General features: G+C 49.2%; 1 protein-coding gene across 2 annotated transcripts; it reads right to left on the reverse strand.

Moving 5' to 3' along the window:
- Positions 1 to 407: 407 nt before the first annotated feature.
- Positions 408 to 19,131, reverse strand: ETS2 (ETS proto-oncogene 2, transcription factor). Of its 2 annotated transcripts, none has more exons than XM_030835422.3 (10): positions 18,880 to 19,125; positions 14,761 to 14,832; positions 11,428 to 11,539; positions 9,921 to 10,040; positions 9,403 to 9,603; positions 7,804 to 7,887; positions 6,552 to 6,776; positions 5,477 to 5,740; positions 3,527 to 3,645; positions 408 to 2,622 (listed from the first exon to the last, which is right to left on the reverse strand). In XM_030835422.3, exons 2-10 carry the CDS (start codon positions 14,830 to 14,832, stop codon positions 2,407 to 2,409), a joined length of 1,413 nt encoding a protein of 470 aa, XP_030691282.1. In that variant the 5' UTR covers positions 18,880 to 19,125; the 3' UTR covers positions 408 to 2,406. The 2 variants fall into 2 exon arrangements, with proteins under 2 accessions (XP_030691282.1, XP_069901512.1); XM_070045411.1 differs by having other exon boundaries at positions 2,483 to 2,622; positions 5,477 to 5,735; positions 18,880 to 19,131.
- Between the last annotated feature and the right edge of the window lie 722 nt (positions 19,132 to 19,853).

Below are 19,853 nucleotides of genomic sequence, written 5' to 3' on the forward strand. Positions count from 1 at the left end.
CTCGGCAACATCAGAACTCCAGGGGAGTCAAGGTCTCAGTTACAAGAGTCCTTGAACTTCAAACTCCAATGCTCTTATTAGAAACATCCTAAAATCTCGTTATCTCTGCCAACCCCCTGGCAAAGACTAGACCCCTGTATTTTTCTATTTTAATCTCTTCTTGAAAATTTTTCGCTTTAAGGAACACTTTGGGGGAATTCCTTCAGGAAGTGCTCACAGTTGGTTCCAGCTTGGTCCCAATTTACTAGGGGATGGGTGTGTGAAATCAGTTAAAGGGAGATGTAATTCTGAGGGACTGAGCAGGTGTGTGTCCGGCGGTTCTGAGCCCAGTATCCTGACTCCACCGCCTCCACGCCGGGGGGTCGGTGGGGATGAAGAATGAGGACCCTTACAAGGAGGAGTTTATATAAACAAAATACTTTATTATTTGAGAAAGAAAAGGCCGAATTACAAAACTTTTATACTCAAGTCCTGTTCATTACCACGCCAAAGGTTTACCATGGATTTGATTTTCCATAACGATTGGGTTGCGCCACATAAAACTGCCAACTTCGTAGATGAAACACACACACATTGGCAATTTCACGTGGTCAAACCCCATATAAAATAAGCCAATAGCTAAGATTTCTTTTTGGCAGCAAGATGTTCCCAGTCCCATGTCTGTTGATGTTATAAACAGACGTCTGAGAGATAAACAGGTCCTGCTTGAGAAAAACACCTTGTGCGTAGTGATACTGGAATACAGTCTTGTGTGGGTTCTGAGACTGTGTGGTGCCCCTTCCAGCTCTGCTCTGCCCCGCTCGCCCTACCACCCAAGCCCCTGGTCTCATCGCACGAATGATTCTTCTTTAGAGATGTCACCGATGGTCCTAGTACCTCCTCATGCTGCTAGTGAGGGCTGTCCAACCTTGAAACCGACTTGACTCGATCATTTACAAAAGGCAGGAGGCACAGGCTGAACCAGGGATTCCTTTGAAACAACTACTAAAGTCTCCATCACGATCAAGATGTTTTCTTCACAGGAACAACCCCAATCCCTTCTCTTTCCCATCTTGTTGGTCCTCTCTTTGCCTCTGGGCATTCTGCGTCCAAGAAAATAAAACTGTGGACACTAAGCAGAAAGGAGCAGCTTGGTATCCAGAAAGCCCGAGACGCGACAGGTAAACAAGATGGGAAAAATCAGGCTTTACTCACGTTCAAGAGGTTTAATAAAGCTTCCCCTCCCCCTGCACCTTCAGCTCTGTACGTCAACTGTACGTGGAGCTGAGGTAAAAATAAAACTTTCTTTACAAATTACATTTTTTTCCAGTGAATTACTTTTGCAGTAAAAATAGCTGCTACATAAATCCCTCCTGATCTCTGAAAAGGAGTCGCATATTTCCAAAAATAGTATTCTTATTTTAATCAAACAGCATAATTTGGGGTACGGGAAGGAAATGGCTGGTCAAGGGGAGGTTCGTTGTTGGGGGAAAAACAGTTGAACTCAAAAATAAGTTTTGTATATAAACTGATTTAAAGGCATGCATAGAAATGGAAAACATATGCCATTTATCAAGAAAAATACTGCCTTATAGCTTTTACATTACAATTAAAGGAGAAGCAGAGAGGCCTGATGGGCCCCCAGATAATAACATTAAGTTTCTTATAAAAATTCCCAAATGTACAAAGTCCTTGCCATAGATAACCCAGACAAAACAAAACGAAAAAAAACAGGAATTAACCCTCTTAGACCTCATTCCTGTAGGTATATTAAATGTAAATAATACACACTTTACAACTTCTCTTAGTCTGTCCTGGCAGATTAAATGTTTGCAAAATGCCACCTGTGCTCTTGACAACTGGAATACATTGCAAAATGCCGTCTGCATTCTCATTTCACATATAGTTATATAATTATTTTAAATTACAATATACAATTTCTGTTAAATAGGTCTGTTAGGGGATTTTGATAACAATTATAAGGTTACAGTCATATATACAAACTAACTTCTGAAATGGCATGATTGTTTCCTTGCACTCTCTTCCCCCTCTGAACCAGAGACCTCTTTGGCATTGGCGTTTCCCGGTTGCAAAAGGCAAAAGAAAATCCAAAAGTGTGTGTCCACAAGATGCTCGCTCCTTTGAGAAGACCCAACAGCCCGAAAGATCCTGTCACGACACAGCCCTCCCAGAGCCAGGACGGCTGCCTGGTGCTTCTTCTGGGCCATTCTAATGTAACAGCATCTTAAGTTGCGTGTTCCTGGCAGCAGGAGTTAGAAGCGAGAAACTGTGCTGCTTTCGGCAGAGAACCGCGGTACCAGATGAAATAAGGCCGCTGCTTCTTGGAGACGTTCCCAGATGCGTTGATCCTGCCTCTCAGGGTCCTTGGATGCGTCCCCATGGCCCCAGTTCCGGCCCCGGGCGGCTTCAGTCCTCCGTGTCCAGCTGGACGCCCAGGATGGCGTGCAGCTCCTCGGGCGTGAAGCCCAGCAAGTTCTGGAGGTCGCACACGAAGCGGTACACGTAGCGCTTCCCCGACGTCTTGTGGATGATGTTCTTGTCGTAATAATAGCGTAAACCCCTGCTCAGCTTCTCGTAGTTCATCTTGGGCTTGTTTTTCCGCTTTCCCCACCGGCGGGCCACCTGTGGGACGGATGGAAAAGAGTTCCATTCAAGTTGGCAATTAAGAAAAAGTGCATCACTTTCCCAACAATGATTCGGATGCATGCTCACTTGACCACTACGTAAGGACCACAGAGGTGTCATCTGCTTCTGTGCACAGGCCAGGGCTCTGCATCCCCCCGGCTGTTTCTCGGGGGATGGAGGGAGGCGCTGATGCGAGAGCGAGGTGACCCCACCCAAAGCTCCGTCTGCGGAGGCCTCTCACTCAGCAAAACCCCCAGGAGCCAAGGGTTCAGAATCAGGGAGGTCCTGAGACGAGGGAAATGCTGTGTCCCACCCACCTCCTAGGTTTGAATTCTGACCCCCATGTCCACAGCGGCTGAGGGGAATCAGGACCTCAGGACACTCTGCATCCCTCAGTGCTTCTGCTGCCCTAGGATACTGGGGAGGTGACAGAACGCACTCTACTGGTACCAGAGACCAAGGGCTCCCCCCTTACACTGTCCTCGAGGGGCTGGTATCGGACCTGTCCTCGGCGTTCTCCTCCAGATGGGGCTGGAGCAGCTCTGCCAACCTCATCCGAGGAGCGGGCTCAGTCCCTCCAAGGGAAAAGGCAAATTTCCTAAAACATCTTCAGATGATCAGGCGAGAGCCTCAGTTGACAACTTTCACCTTTTAACTAGATGACAGAGCAGGGTGGTGAAGCCTGCCTGGGGCTGTGTGCGTAAACAGGGGACACTATAAACTGTTCATCAGCGAAACAAGACTCCACATTTCCCGACAGTCAGGCACGCCTCCTGTGGAAGTGCTCTCGTCTGTATACTGGTGACCCCTTTCCTGCACCCAGAGAATTGGATTTGTGAACCCCACGGGATGGAATCAGGTTTGAGAGCCTGGAGAGCAAGTTCCCAGGTTCTGGACGTACCTCGTCGGGGTCAGCAAGCTTAAACTCCCATCCGTCCCCCGTCCAGCTGATGAAAGACTGACAGGATTTGTCGGACAGCAATTCTAGAAGAAACTGCCACAACTGGATAGGTCCGCTTCCTGAGGGGAAAGGGGGTGGGTTATGTTTTTCTAGGTTTAAAATACAGCATGGCTTTAATCATTCTACTGAACCAAGGAATGTGAGACCTGGCTCTGGACTGAGTGCCAAGGTGAAGGCGTGACTCTGGGTGCTGGTGACAATCCTGGAGGGCTTCCTCCACGCCCCCTGCTCCTGAAAAAGAGGCCGCTGGGCCCCTGATTGCTGGGTTTGGTCTTTTTGGAAAAAAAGAAAAAAAAATTCTGGGCCACCAACTCTTGGCATCAAAATTTCTCACCCTAGGGCTTCCCTGGTGGCGCAGTGAGAGTCTGCCTGCCGATGCAGGGGACACGGGTTCGTGCTCCGGTCCGGGAAGATCCCACATGCCGCGGAGCGGCTGGGCCCGTGAGCCATGGCCGCTGAGCCTGCGCGTCCGGAGCCTGTGCTCCGCAACAGGAGAGGCCACAGCAGTGAGAGGCCCACGTACGGCAAAAAAAAAAAAAAAAAAAAATTCTTCACCCTATTTAATTGTTCCTTATGTAATAACTTTCAAGGTTTATTTCTAGAAACACCCAGTGGGATAGGGATGCAGGCGGTGGAAGGAGCCTTTCAACACAGGATGAGGCGTGTCATTCTCCGAATCCCATGCGTAGCTTTCTTGCCAGATGACAATCGGCAAATTGCTTAACCGAAGACTTGCTTTACTCAGTGGTCACTGGGGCATCTGGGGTTGTAGCCATGGCCTCACCGCCTCTATTTGACGAGGTATATGCTCTGCAAAGTGCTCTTCATATACCTTTTCTCGATTAATACTTAGAACTGCCGCCACCTTGTGAAGTATCACCGTATCAATATTTTAAAGATGAAGGATAAGATGGGCTCAGCAGCTGGGTGCCTTGCCCTGGATCCCACGCTTATCCAAGCGCCGTTTGATAAGGCTGTGTGACCTTTGTGACCACAGACAGCTATCTTCCTCTGAGCCCATTTCCCCACCTGTAAAATGGGTTAATACCACCCATGCTAGGCTGTCCTAGGGTCTACTGACCATATGCCTACCACACTGACCTGGCAGGCAATGAACGGTAACTAATATTAAAATGAAAACCACCAACACCATGTCTGTTTACTTTCTTATCAGGCCCTGATGCCCATGTATGAAAATTACAGCAGTTTCCACACTCTCTGAGTATTTTAACACTTTTTCACGGCTATTCGTTTTATGTGATGGAAAAAAAATGGGTGTCTACGTATTCTTATTTTAACCTATTGGATTTTTTTAAAGCAGGTATTTTTTTGAAATCCCCAATGGCCCCGTATGTTCAAACTATGAAGGAAAAAAAAAAGCACATTTAAGGACACATGAAGCAACGAAAAAGTTTTCTGATATTTTCGCTAAAGTACTGGAAACATCTGGCTCTAAACACAGCTTTAATATTTGTCCCCGGCCTAGAGTAGCTCTTACCCAAACCTTCAAAATAAGACGGATCTGAGAAGCAAGCAGAGGTAAACAGCCCCCGGGTTACTGGAGGCTGGCTCTGCTGCCCCTCCCCCAGCCGGTTTACATTCTCTGAAATTCCTGGCGTGGCTGAGTCAGGGCTTAAGCCTCCACAGGCCCGCGTCCCCTGCTGCTGCTCTTCTAGGCACTGGCCGGGCACATCCCAGGTGAGGGAGCAGCAAATTTGGCCTTTTCTGAATTCAGGGAGACAGCTCGCTTGGGTTCAGGATTACACCCCACGCATAAGACGTGGGGGTGTCAACGCAGTGTGGTCCAGCGAGAAACGCCCTTGATAAACAGGGCGGGTGCAGGGCTGGGCGGGTGCAGGGGAGGGGACGGGGACCCGGGGTGGCGCCCACCTGTGAAGCCGGCCAGCACGGCCGCAGGTATAACTGGTTTGCCTTGCTCCACCGGGTCGCTCCTTTCCTGGATGTAGTCCTTGAAGGACATGGTCGGCTTGCTGAGGCCCAGGGACTGGCTGCAGTCGTCCTCGAAGCTCTCGAAGGACGGTACCCGCTGCACGTCCAGCAGGGACGACTGGCTGTTCCAGGACTGCAGCAGCGACTCCGAGCTCTCGAAGCTGTCGGCGCCTGTCTCGGCGGAGTCGTGGTCTCCGGGCTTCCCTGGCAGAGACAACAACGGACTCTGACCCTCCAGGACAACAGCACGTCTGGTGCTACCACCCACGGAGGCGGCATCGTCGCCATTGCCTCCTTTAAGTGTTCGCCCTGCTGGTTCAGAATCACCCAGACTTTTCACGATGCCCTGAAACAGAGCTGCTTATTCCTTATGAAACATATGCTACACAATCGCATCTTCCATCAACGGCAGGATGCAGCTCCGAGCAGAGGGCTGCACAGCAAGGAAAAGGGCAGCAACGTGGACGGACCTCAGGCACACACAATGCGAGCAAAAGACAAACACAGGAGAAAACACAACCCGCGTCAAGTTCAAGAACTGGCAAAACTATGGTGATAAAAGTCAGGACAATGATGGGGTGGGGATGCTATTAACTGGGAGGGGGCGTGAGGGAGCCTTGTGGGGTGCTGGCACCCTCTCGATGTCAATCTGGGTGGCTGTCACACAGGGGTGAATATGGAAAAATCCAACCTGAGCTTCACGCACAGTACACACGCATCTCCATACAAAGAGATCTGTCACCTTCCTACACTGCCTCCCGCAATAGCCCACTGCGTGGACGCCTCTGGCCACAGGAGCAAGGACTGTGTCATTCACCCGGCACCCCCAGTGCCTGGGACCTGAGATACGTTAGGAGTAAGCTCGCCGAGCACCACTGTTGGGACCGTGACCCGACGGACCAGTCCTTGACCTCCTTCACTGGCTGAACTCCGGATGTCTGAGCTCATGTCACCGTGGCTGCGGGATCGAACCAACAACCCTGCTGAGAAGGGCAGCTGGAAGCCTGGATCTTACCAGAACTGCTGGAGAGCAGATTCAAGGTGGCGGCCGGGAAGTCCTGGCTGATGGAGCAGTAGTTGACGCTGACGGTGCTAAGTCGGGCCTTGGGAAACATCTGGAAGTCCTGCTCGGGACCGAGTGTGCTGGGTGCTGAGGATGCTGGACACAGGCCATCCAGGAGGCCGCCTTTGGGGTAGCTCTGCGTCTGCATTCCATACAGCGCTTGCTCCACGCCAAAACCTGCAACAGGACCACAGATGGCAGAGCCGTCAGGTGACATCAACGTGATGACCAGAGACCCTCCACACCTCAAAACGGAGCGCGAGCAGGTCTGCCCGCTCCAGCCCTCCCTCCCCAAAACCCCAGTGGACGTGTGAGCTTGGGTGGGCAGCTTTTCTGCTGTGTCCTCCTCTTCTCTAAATGTTCGTCTTCTCAGTCAATGAGCCCTTTTCCAAAATGCCTGCAGCCCCTGGACCCCGGATGCAATGCCTCATGTGAATATTTCTACATCTCTTGTTTTTCAAGTGCTTCCATGTGAGCCTTGGGACAACAGGGTCACTGGATCTTTCAGCTTCTGAGGAAACTAAGGCTCAGACAGATGAAGTGATTTGCCGTTCAGCCAGTGACCCATAAGGGAGTATCTCCAGTTGCCCTGCCCACTCTGGCTAGAGGACCACCAAAACCTACACTCGCCAGTGTCAACCACCGCGGGGGTGGTGGGGGGACAGAATTCCATGACACCTATTTAAACCCCAAAGTTCAGAGCAAATTTAGTATTGCTGTCCACACACTTCCTGGGCCTGCCACCTTTGTTTGTTACACTAATCTGACCACAGCAACTGGCTCACTCCATTCTGCCCCTTGAGTTATAAATTGCCAATTTGTAGCCCTGGCCAAAGCAAAGATAACGTAAGTCACTGATGTGACGTTAAATTTTCTAGTAGCCACACTGAAAAACTAAAAAGACACTGGCGAAATGAATTTGAATATTTTACTTGACCTAAGAGAGCCATTATCATTTCAATACGTAATCAGAATTTTAAAAATTATTAAGGAGATATTGACGTTCTCTGTTCAATACTAAGACTTTCGGATCGGGCGGGTGTGCGTTATATTCTCAGTACACATCTGTGTGGACTGGCCGCACTTCTGGATTTGTGAATGTGTGTGATCGCCGTATGGGACAGCGCAGGTTCTGCCTTCGAACCTTCCATGAATCTAACAGGAAGACTCAGAAGCTCTTAAGGGCAGAATTAATTGCACTGACCTAACGAATTGCTATTAATCCAATGAGGAACTGAGTTGAGGTGTGAAATTTCTTCATACTGATCTTCTGTCTTTTCTTGGTTTTCTGAAAAATAGACAGAGGAGACATAAGATTATAAATTGAGAGGTTTAAACTACAGAAGAACAAAAGTTCCTTTCTGAATTACTGTTCTATGGTTATTTCAGCATAACAAAATGCATTTTAGCACTTCCCACTTAATCTGATGGTGTTCCATGTCATCATGTCGTTTCAAAGCACTAGAGACAGAAATGTATTTTTCTAATAACTAGAATAAGTCTTCTAAACTCCTCAGTGCTGTTATTGGCGAAGCTGAATTTTCTAGTATACAAGAGAGATCTAGATGGTGTACTGTATTCATCTATGTAGTCGACAAAGGGTTAAAAATGCTTACAAAGTACCCCCCTGTACCAGGGGCTGGAATACAGCAGATTAGTAACATGGACACAGTTCCTGCCCTGGTGAAGCTTCTGACCCATCGCCTCAAACCCTGAGGTGTGTCCAGGGGTGGTGAGCGCTGTTACAGAAAGAGAGGTCAAAGCAGTGCTATGGGCATCCGAACAGGGACACACACGCTCAGGAACTTAAAGGGAAAAGGTTAGCATTCCCTGTACGTGCTTACGTCCTACAAACACACAACCACATGCACGCCCACCACAAATCCAGACCCACACAGACTCACACAGCGAGAAATGGCAAAACAGGTCTAACTTGCCAGCAAATAGATTCACCAGAAACTTGTCAGACCAGACGTGTCCAAGTTCAGGGAAAAGTTGAGGGTCTTTAAGTTTCCCTGGCCCTCAGAAGCCATAACTAAGAAGAGCTGGCAGGCGACCCCGAGAGCTTTTTAAGATTCTGAGTCTGTGACAGACGTTGAAACTCAGAGTTTAAAATCAATTAAATGAGGAATACTTCCCTAAACTCTTCTCACGGGCTTGTTTTCTTACATTTTCAACTTGAAGGATTCCCTCACTATACCGTTTCTCCTTTGTAACTCAATATATTTTTAACATTGGTCTCAATGCTCTTTTTAGGTCGAACTCAAGACTTTCTATATAAGAGCTCTTTTTACTCAAAGGCCAGGTCCTGTATAATATGTCAGTGTGTAAATATGTATCAATTACTTCTACATTGGTTTATAAACATAAAACAAAAAACATCTCTGTTGGATTCCATTTGGTCTTAGGAAATGTTACTATAAAATTCCCAGTTTATCTGAACAAAGGCTCACTTTCGCCGAGGCTGACTTATTTCCTAAGGCTCTGTGAGGTGAGCTCCGAACACGGGCCTTCTTGCTGTCTCCTCACCTGAGCCACACGTATGCCTCCAACTCCAACTCATGACGTCTGGCGACACTGAACACCTTGGTGACTAGGGCTCCTGCCTTGTGGCCAATGCTCCCCACACACGTACTTAAGTGGAGCCAAAATCCATAAATCACCGTCACGTAGCTGACTCACGCCAATGGCATTTTCAGACAATCTGTCCTACATCACTGAAATGCCAACTGTAGAGGAGCCCCCCCATCACTCTTCCCTGCTATGCTCACCCCGCCTGGGGAGCCCAGGCGTTCACCGGTACCTTTGATCATCTGCTCCAGGTGTTCCCAGAGAATGTCACCCACGAAGTCAGGCGCCAGCTCCAGAAAGCGCTCCTTGCCAAGGTTACACAACACCTGGCCGGTCATGCCGAACCTCTGGAGGTTGACGTCCACCAGACTGAACTCGTTCGTGGCCCAGAGAAGCCACTGGCACACCTGTTGCTCAGTCCACAGCCAGGGATCTACCGGGGAGGGAAGAAAAGGACGCAGTAAGGCCAGAAGCACTCCTGATTTACCCGCAGAGCCCAGACGGGCACCAGAGTCCAAGGAAATGAACGAGACACCCAGGAAGATGTTGAGGCACTAAAAGCAGTGCTGGATGAAGTGTTCAGTTGGTTGGATTTTGAAATAAAAACTGGCTCAGCTTAATGACAGCTCTGTCCCTCTTTTCAATACGCCCTAAACAAATGCTTGAAATTAAGTCATCTCAAGCTATGGCAGCCCGAAGGCTCTGTCTAGTACAGCGCAGGCGCAGAAAGCTCCAGGAAGGAGCGCTTACTCTTCGGGATGCCAAGGCGGCGCTGCTCCTTTTTGAAGCCACTGAAGGTAGCTTTTAAGGCTTGACTCATCACAGCCTTGCTGCATGGGGTCAACAGAGGCAACTCACAGTTGGTCGAGTCTGGAAAAGAAACCCCACGGGGATGTTAGGAGTTCAAGCTGGCAGCAACACAGGGAGAATTGGGGGCGGGGGGGAGTCTTAGCTTCTAGGGAAGAACAATTCTGATCTCAAATCTTCCACATCATTCCTTAGATGAGTGTAAATATTAACAAAAACTGTGTTTTTGACTGCAATGGAGAAAATATCATACATCTCATAACTACACTTATTTTAAAAAAATCTAAAATAAAACAAGTTTGATTTTTTGCCAAACTTCATAGAGCAGTGACGCCTAGATAACGGTTCTATTTAAGACTATTCTTAATTTTCGACAATGAAAGAAGTTGCAAGGTTTTTGGCCAAAAGCCTTAAGGGGTTGTAAATGGCTAATTTGGAAGCGACTTCCATTAAACTAAGCGGCAGCAAAGGAACATCAGATGTAACAGGAACACACAGCACTTAGCACCCGTGACGTCAATTTTTATTGAAACACAGCCTTCTCTGGATTCCCTCGGCAATTTCAAGAATGATAAATGACCGTCACATGATGGCACGCTTACGCAAGCGTGTGTGTTTTAATTAATTTTCTGGGCTGTATTTTCTAGCACCTACTTCATATGACAAAGTAATTTCTGGAACGTTTCCAACTAATAACTCTATCACAGTAATCTCAGAGGCATTACTTGACGTGCTATTCCCTTAAAAAGAGTAAACAACGGGCTTCCCTGGTGGCGCAGTGGTTGAGAGTCCGCCTGCCGATGCAGGGGACGCGGGTTCGTGTCCCGGTCCGGGATGATCCCACATGCCGCGGAGCGGCTGGGCCCGTGAGCCATGGCCCCGCTCAGCCTGCGCGTCCGGAGCCTGTGCTCCGCAACGGGAGAGGCCACAACAGTGAGAGGCCCGCGTACCGCAAAAACAAAACAAAAAAAGAGTAAACAAGGACGTTAAGAACTACGGAAGCAAACGCAGAGGGGTAAAGATGAGCAGGAATAATTTGTTGCCCCAAAACTCGGGGTAGGGGAGGAAGATCCAGCTAAGGACCTGGATGAAAAGTTGGGGTGCATTTTAATGTCTACTGGTCTGCTTCGCAGAGGGGACTGGGAGATGGGGCCGGGGCTAGCTGCAGTGTTGAAATATCCTAAGGAGAAGCTGGGGAGGGGGGGGGAACCCCTGTGGTTTGCTCCCAGCAGGGCACCCACCCTCCCTGGGGTGTGTCTGGCAAGTGAGGACTTCAAGAGTCACCAAGCGCATAAAAAAGGAAAACTGTCTTCTCTCAGATCTGAGCCTCTACCGGACTTTTCATACAAAGATTCAAGATACCAACATTCGCCACTTACGAATTATAATGTAGGAACTGAACTACTTAGGGACATCACGCTGGATTTGTCAAGTCTGAGTAACAAATTACCATGAGCAATTGAATCCAAGCCTGTCGGCACTTCCTGGAGTGTTTGCTCTTCATTGAGGGAGGGGAAAGCAGCGAGCAGGGAGCAATCAAAGGTGTCAAAGGCAGGCTGGCGCTGCAAAAGCAGAGGGAAAGAAAACTGAAACGTGACATTTCAACTTACTTAATGACCTATTTTCAAAGTGGTCCACGGGCAGCCTCACTGATACCCCCTGATTAAGCTGTCAGTCATAAAGCCACGCGTGGAATCAACCAGTCTGAGTGGACTTCTGACAGGGTCCAAGTGACCAGAACGATTCTGCTTTACTCTGGATCACTTACAGGCCTACCTTGGAGATACTGCAGGTGGGGTTCCAGACCATCAGAATAAAGTGAATATTGCGGTAAAGCGAGTCACACAAATGTTTGGGTTTCCCGATACACATAGAAGTTACGTTTACATTATTAATTGTGCAATAGCGTTATGTCTAAAAACTATGCGTACCTTAATTAAAAACTACTTTATTGCTAAAAAATGCTAACCGTCATCTAAGCCTTCAGAGAGCTGTAATCATTCCACTGGTGGAGGGTTTGAAATATTTCGAGGATTACCAAAATGGGACACAGAGACACGAAGAGAGCAAATGCTGTTGGAAGAATGGTGCCGATAAACTCAGGATGCAGGGTTGGCACAAACCTTCAATTTGTAAAAAGCGCAGTAAAGCGAAGTACAGCACAACAAGGTCTGCCTGTCATCAACCGCAGAGCCAGAATGACTGGGAGCTTATTTTTAACGGCCTAACCAATTTAAATGAATAAATTAAGTAAACAAACCTAAAACCAAGAGAATCTTAGAACAGTGCCTGGAGGGACTCAGAGACCACTGCGATCCAAACACCTGGGCGGGCTTCCCTGTGGCACAGTGGTTGAGAGTCCGCCTGCCGATGCAGGGGACACGGGTTCGTGCCCCGGTCCGGGAAGATCCCACATGCCGCGGAGCGGCTGGGCCCGTGAGCCATGGCCGCTGAGCCTGCTCGTCCGGAGCACAACGGGAGAGGCCACAATAATGAGAGGCCCGCATACCGCAAAAAACAAACAAACAAAAAGAAAAACAAACACCTGGGCCTTCTAAGCTATTTGGGAGAGATGCTTAGGCTGTGTGTATAAGAAAAACGACTTGGTTCACTGCAGTTAAAATGAAAGGCGAGTGATTAAATGAAAATGAAAAATCAAACAACAAAATACATTACTTTTTCTGTTGAAGCATTTATTCTGAAATGCTTACCATGAAACACTGCAACTGAAACTACATGTCTTTCCTTATCTATTCCAACGGTTCAGAAAATAATAATACATATGAGAACATTCCTTAAGACTAAATTTTGTAAAAGTTTAGTGCATTGAAAAGGACACCCCTCCCCCATCATCTATTAAGGGGAAAGATTTCTAAAGGAAATAGGTTTAAAGTTAAACTATCTATAATTTAGGGGAAGAGGGGGAGAAATACACAGAGAAAGATACGCCTGGAACTGTGAGGATTTCTAATAATCTCAACTAACATTTACAAATGGAATAGCCTTTAATGTAAGACTCATTGGGACTTCCCTGGTGGTCCAGTGGTTAAGACTGCACTTCCACTGCAGGGGGCATGGGTTCGATCCCTAGCTGAGAACTAAGACCCCCTCATGCTGCATGGCGCGGTCAAAAAAAAGGAAAAATGACTCATTTATGAGTAGCACATGTAACAGATAAAGGCTTGATTCATCATTGCCTAACCTGAAGAAAAACGTGAAGGTTATATGTTTCCAACATAAGCTGGAAATCCCATGCCATGTGCAATGCAATGACCCATCCGTTGAGTCATCAATTAAAAAATGTGTAAGACATTTACAAATCAAACAGTTTGTGTGTTTTCTTTTTAGAAATGCAGAACAATGAATGACACATTACATAAGAAGTAGGAGCTCAACCCAGTGATGTCCCAATGATGTTGGAGTCCAGCTCCCCAAAACCCAAAGCAAAGATGTCCAATTGCCCAAAGCCCAAGGGGGAAAGACCAATCCTGAGAGTGTGAAATACTCATCTCAGCTTATGAACTACCTTCTAGCAGCACCAATTTTGGTGAAATAGCCAACAGATTTTTAAAATTCCCACTAGCATTGCCCAGTGACTAAGAAATGCCTGCCCTTTCCTGACTGTACTCCTGACTGTTCTTTTTTTTCAAACCAGGAAGCCAAAAGACAAGACAAATTCCTGCTGCGTATTTCAACACATCAAATTTCAGCAGTGACAGTTTCTTCTCCAAGCCCAGAGATCGCACAGGCATTGTCAAACTCTTCTAGTTTATAGGAGAAGTCTTCTCTCTAGAGGGGTCGTTTCAAACTTAATACCGTAATTTCTTGGATGGTTTCCGCCATGCCAACACTGAAAACATCTGACCAAAATGAACAGAAAAAAGAAAACCTCGCTGACTTGACGTCTGATAAGTTTCATGACACTCTAGAAAGGTCTGTGCCAATTTTTGCCTCTTGGGGTTCTATCAGACAGATAACCTCACGCTGATCCACTGAGAAAAATGTAACATGCCAGAGACACATCATCATACAAAACACCAAGCTAGGAGAAGGCTAATTTAAAATCGCTGTTTCTGAGACATGTTTACTACTCAGCACTAAAAAAACCCCAATCAAATCTCCCTGTCACATTTGTAGAAGGCAAATGGGAAATTATCAGTTTGTGCTGCTAAAGAATGTTCCCCAAAGGGACTGAGACAGAAACTACACAGAATGTTTATGACGCAGCCGAGAAGGCTCTTTCATCTTGAATCTGTTCTTTGGTTTACATAAACAGGCGCAGTTGTGCCTGGAAGGACACAATGGATGAAGACTGCCTGCATCCCGGTGGGCACTGACCCTTCTGACGGGAGCTGCAGCAGCAGCTGCGCCCGCCTGCCTCTTCTAAGCTCTTTCATTTCAGTTCTTAAACAACTTTTCTGTCACCCAAGAAAACTCCTGGGGGGACAGAACAGATAGCTCCTCCAGCTCTGTTCTCTGGAGAATTCATAGGATTTTTCACCTGGTAGGAGCCTCCGAAAGCAACTACAAAGGCCTCACCATCTACAAATTAAATGGTTTCATATCTTGGAGGACAAGTTGAACAAGCACCAGGACACCCATTTTGCAGACTAGAAAACGGAGGCCCAGAGAGATTAAGCAAACAGTCCAGAGTCACACGGCCAGTTAATTAAAAAGCTAGGGCTAGAACCGGTCTTCTGGGACCCAACCCACTGTTTTTTCTCCTAGAGATTGAGTTTTCCAATTTTTTTTTTTAAGTTTTAATTAATACTTGTTCACTCACCTTGAGTGTCCCTCTGTAACTGCTGGACACAGGGGCCACCTGGTCCATGTTCTTGATTCCAAAATCATTCATCTTAAAAAAAAAAAAAAAAGAAAAAGGAAAAGAAGGGAAGAAAGTCAAAGAGGCAACAAATCAAGTCCACGTCCACACCTAATTCTGGCTGAGTTGGCCCAAGTTCTCCAGCCCTAACAGGTCATTCAAAACTGAATGCCAGGAATTCTTCTCACAAATGGGATGCTACTTAAGTAATTAAATAATAATGCTGATTCGCTGCTGAATTCTATTTAGATTTGAGGCATACAGATAAAGTTGCCTTCTAGCTGGCTGGGTGAGCTGGGCTGGGGGCCTGGGTCCTTCCAGGACAGGAGTGGGAGGATGCTCAATTCCAAGGTTCACCTCGGGGTGTGGGCTGCCGGGCAGGGGAGGGCTATCTCCCTTATGCAAGGGGGACAGTCAGCTCAACCTGGGAGCTCCAGGGCAAGCGCAGGGATGACGTGCCACCGCAGCTCCCAGATCCAGGAAAGCCTGCCGGGAGACCTGCCTCGGAGGCCCCCTCCCCTCTCCAAGCTGTGAGGAAGCACAGGCCCAGGAAACAGATAAAAGGGAGAACCAGGGCTGCAGCTCAAACCCTCCTGCGTTGTCTAGATCCTCCTGCGTTTAATACACAAGCTCAAAACACGTCTGCTTTGCGTGTTGCTCAGCTGTGCATCTCTTCAAGAGGAAGTAATTCTGATCACAGATCTGCCTTACTTGCTTGGATGGTCTGGGCTTATCCTGGGCCTGCACTGACCAACGTGGCGGCCACCAGCCACGTAGGGCTCCTGAGCGCTTGGCACTGGGCTGGGGCGAACTCCGATGTGCTCAGCATGCAAAACACACTCTCAATTTCAAAGATTTCGTAGCGAAAAGTAAAGTATCTCAGTACTAATTTTGTATGTACTGCATGTTTATGTAATATTTTGAATGTACGAGGTTAATTGAAACACATTGAAATTAATTTCACCACATTTACCGTGGCTATTAGAAAACTTAGAGTTGCATGTGTGATGGGCATTTGGACAGTTCCATATGTGACCTGTGATTGCTGTAATCAACTGAAAACTTATTTGGGGCCCTAAAATGTAATTGTTTGGTGGGGTAAGTTAAACATTAATAAGTGAGAAAGGTACTTAGATAATCCTGCCTTAGTGTTAGATTAAAAAAACAGAGCAACTAAAGCTGATTTTTCAAATAACCTGGGAATCCCCTACGACAGTAACCCACCCTCCCCGCTTCACGGCCTTGAACTGGGGGTCTAGAAGGAAGCTTCACGGGGTACCTCTAACTGCCTGCCCCGCGGTCTCCACTGAGGGCTCCTACCTGTTACAACCAAGAACCCTGAGTAATTAAAACATTGTGCAATGGATAGACTCACTGGCGGAGGCAAACAGCTTATTTTCCTGTAACTACTTAATTTGAGTTTGTACTTTCTTGTTTTCTCTTTATAGTCAACGTTATGGCTAAACAGACCGCCCAACAACTCAGCATACAGACACACACCCCCTTGGCTAGAAAAGGCACTATGAGAGTAGAGTCCCAGCCACCAGGGAGGCCAGAGGCACTGGACAGGCCTGTAAAAACCCTCAGACTGCGGGTAATTTATCTTGGGGGCCAGCGGAGGCGCGAAAGCTTTGACAGTAAATCATAGTTGGGGGTGGAGGGGTGGGAGCAGGGGTTCAGAAGGGCGGAGTTGTCCTGGATCAAAAGTGACCGCGTTTGCTCAGAATCTCCACTTGGTGGATCCTGTCATCCACCTGCACTCAAGAATCAATACTCACTACTGATGATCGCTGCCCTGGTAGATTCCACCTTGCTAAGGGCGAAGCCTGAGCTGGGGCACCACACCTTCCCACCTCACTCAACTGTCTTGACATCCCCGAGCGGCAGATGTTATACCATCTTACAGCGAGGCAACAGAGACCTCGGGATCTTGCCCAGGGATCACACAGCTACTGCGGGGGCATCTAAGGGGCACAGGGCAGACCAAAGCCCCGGGGAGTATGGCCCTACCTCCTGAGCTCCTCCAGGAGCCAGGATCACGATGAGGCGTGCGCCCTCCTCCCAGCACATCAATAAAGAGCAGCGATGGCACACAGATATCTTTAGCCTAGGCCCCTGCTCGAGACGCTTCATGATGTGAAATGCTCCTTAATGTAGAACTTTATGCCACTGACCCGGATGAACTAAGTCCCGTCACCGGCTGATTACACCAGCAAGCCTCAAACAGGAGACCAAAATGAAAGCACACCTTGGGTGTTGTCAGCTACCCATCGTCTTTGCCTGGTTTGCGGACTTTATTCCACATTCTTCAGCTTCACGGAGACGGACAGAGAATAGAAGTGGAAGGCAATGGAGAAGCCTCGCCTGATTTTTGTGTACAAATACCAGGAGGAAAGGCCGTCTACCACTCCCACATGAAGAGCTGTAATGACTAGCTATGGAATAGAATTCTTCTGTTGTCCGGATTTTAATTTGTTTTGTAGAAACCATGTAGAATCAAAATGCTCTACCGATGGTTTCTGACAAACACATAACTAATCAAATTTAAGTTCCCTTATTTTACTCAACACAGCTTGTGAAGGTGGCAGACAGGCCAAGTTTCTCCACCTAAGTCAATTTCACATTTAGATCTTTTTGGTGTTGCCCTATTGATCGATGCTTTTGAACAACAGAAAAAAGGGAAAATGGCAGAAATGGAAGGGCTGAGAATGGTTAAATTTTAAAACAAGCAGAACTTGCCGGACAACAGTACCCTTATGGAAACAAGTGATCGCTTATGTGAGATTAGAGCACAGGTTTCTATTTAGGTAAATTTAAAAAAAAAGCAAGAATAAAGAAAAACAAGCCTGAAACGCACTTTTGAAGATTAGTTTGCTTTTTCCTTTGAAAGTTATCAATCTAGAGAGAGGAATGACTAATCCCAGAAATGAGTGTTTGATTATTTCCCTGCAGGACTCAGAGAGCTAGCATTTACTGTACTGTGATATCATTCAGAATTTTAATAAATCTTAACTTAGAGACTTATCTCTCTGATTGGTGGTGATGTGGGCAAGCGGACAGTGCACAGCCGCTTCCACTGCACGGAACAAACATAATCTCTTACGGGTAAATTAAAATAAATTACCCCTGTCTCCAAAGAGAACTGCTCACTTCTTTACTTTCTAAATCAGCAGTAGCAGGTCAACTACTATTTTCGGATACCCTAACACTGAATACAGGCCAATATAAAAGTCTCATGTGCTTAAAAAAAAAAAAAAAAAAAGCCATACACGCTCAAACGCTGTTACCCCTTCATCCAGAATGCTCTAAGAACGGGAAAATAAAGTCAGCCTTGTGCACCCGCATCTCCATTTCCGACAGGCTCCCCATGTTCGCCTCGCAGGACCGAGGGGCCCGGACCCAGAGGTCCTGGGGCGCCCGCGGGGGTCCTACTGGAGCCGCAGGACCCTCCAGCCGGCCCCCTCGCCCGCTGCCACGGCCGGGCCCCGGACCTGGCCGCGGAGGTGACCGGGGGATTGGGATCGGCGCGTTTTCGGGAAGCCGCAGCCTCCCAGGTGTTTCAGGCGCCCGGCACCCCAGATCTTCCCGGGCCCGGCGTCCTCCCCGCAAACCCGGGCGCGCCTCTCCAGCGTCCCCCACCCCTTCGCGAAATCAGGTCCGCCGGGCGCCCACTGGCAGGAGCCCCCCTACCACGCCCGCGTTTCCTTTTAAAACAAAAGCAAGTGAAACAAGCGGCGCGCCCCGCCCGCCCCTGCCACCTCGGCGACCCCGGGGCCGCGGCCCAAGTTCGCAGCCTGCTCCGCCCGTCACCGCAGGGCCCACTCCGAGCTCTACCCGCCGCCCCGAAAGCCACTCGGCCCCAAGAACACGAGCCCCTAGCGGACCGGATCCCAGACGCTCGACCCCCGAATACTACGGATAGCCGCCACCCAGCCTGGGTCCCGGCTGCGCCCCGGGATCCGGACCTCGGCGCCACCCACGTCCCCCGCCCGGTTCCTGGGTTCCCCGGTAGAGGATCTGACGCCGGAGAACGCTCCCCGCCGGACCCCGGCCGCCCGCCCGGCCCGATCCCGCTCTTACCGCGCCTCTTCGGGCAGGGCCGCCGGCGGTTCGGGGCCCGGGCTCCTCCGTGCGCGCCGGCTAGGGCGCGGGCGCGGCCGCGGGCGCGCGGCGGGGGATGTCTGGGAGGCCGGGATGGGCGGCGGGCGGCAGGCTGCTGGCGGGCGGGCTCCGGGCGCTCGGGTCTGGGGCTACACCGCACTCCGCGCAGCCGCTGGAGGAAGTAACCGGCTGGTCCCCTCCGCCGCGCGCTCTTCAGGAGCGGGGGGAGAAGGGAGGACAAGAGGGAGGGGAGACGGCAGCGAGGAGGGGAGGAGGGGCTGAGGGGGAGGGGAAAGGAGGGAGGGGAGTGGAGGAGAGACTGCAGAGGGCGGGTGGAGGGGAGGGGAGGGGAGGGGAGGGCAGCGGGAGGGAGGGGGAGGAGAAGAGCAGGGGGCGGAGCCGGACCTTTCAGGCGGGACCTCGCTCGGCGCCTGATGTCACTCGGCTGTTCCTCGCCTGCTGTTCCAGGGCCGCTCTGGGCCGGGGACTCCGAGGCCTGGCGCCCCGTGCTCTGTGTGTCCCGGGAGCTGAGGAGGAGAGTCGTTCTTTGGTTTCTTCCCCGGGTCCGGAGGCTTTAACCCCAAACTTGCCCTGGCAGGACTGGAGTAGTACTGGTGCCACCGAGTGGCCGCAGGGCTTGGGGTCATAAGGGATTCATCCTGGCCCCATTCTTGGACCTCCTCGTGGATTTAGGATTGCTGATCATTTTTATTTCTGATCATTCTGTCATGCTGACGCTGAGACGATAAAGATGCAGAATGGGCCCTTTTATGGGTCACGGAGTCCCCCTGCTCCGAGAAGCCCCATTCCCACAGCCGCCGTGTGAGTGGCGCCCCCTAGAGCTGAGCGGTGCCTTAGTAGTAGCCAGCCTTGACTGAGCTTCCCTGGGCTAATTCCCCAAGGCATTATTGTCCCCACTTTAAATGTGAGGGAGTTGACCCTCAGGGTAAATA

Source organism: Globicephala melas, chromosome 4, assembly GCF_963455315.2.
Source record: "Globicephala melas chromosome 4, mGloMel1.2, whole genome shotgun sequence".
In the NCBI taxonomy this organism is placed as follows: Eukaryota; Metazoa; Chordata; class Mammalia; order Artiodactyla; family Delphinidae; genus Globicephala; species Globicephala melas.

What these genes read in the sequence shown, in the direction of transcription:
- ETS2 (XM_030835422.3), bottom strand. Translation starts at nt 14,832, where the DNA reads ATGAATGATTTTGGAATCAAGAACATGGACCAGGTGGCCCCTGTGTCC. An exon ending in GTTACAGAGGGACACTCAAG is followed by an intron (nt 11,540 to 14,760) that starts GTGAGTGAACAA and finishes CTGCTTTTGCAG; the next exon opens with CGCCAGCCTGCCTTTGACAC. An exon ending in CTTGGATTCAATTGCTCATG is followed by an intron (nt 10,041 to 11,427) that starts GTAATTTGTTAC and finishes TTTCTTTTCCAG; the next exon opens with ACTCGACCAACTGTGAGTTG.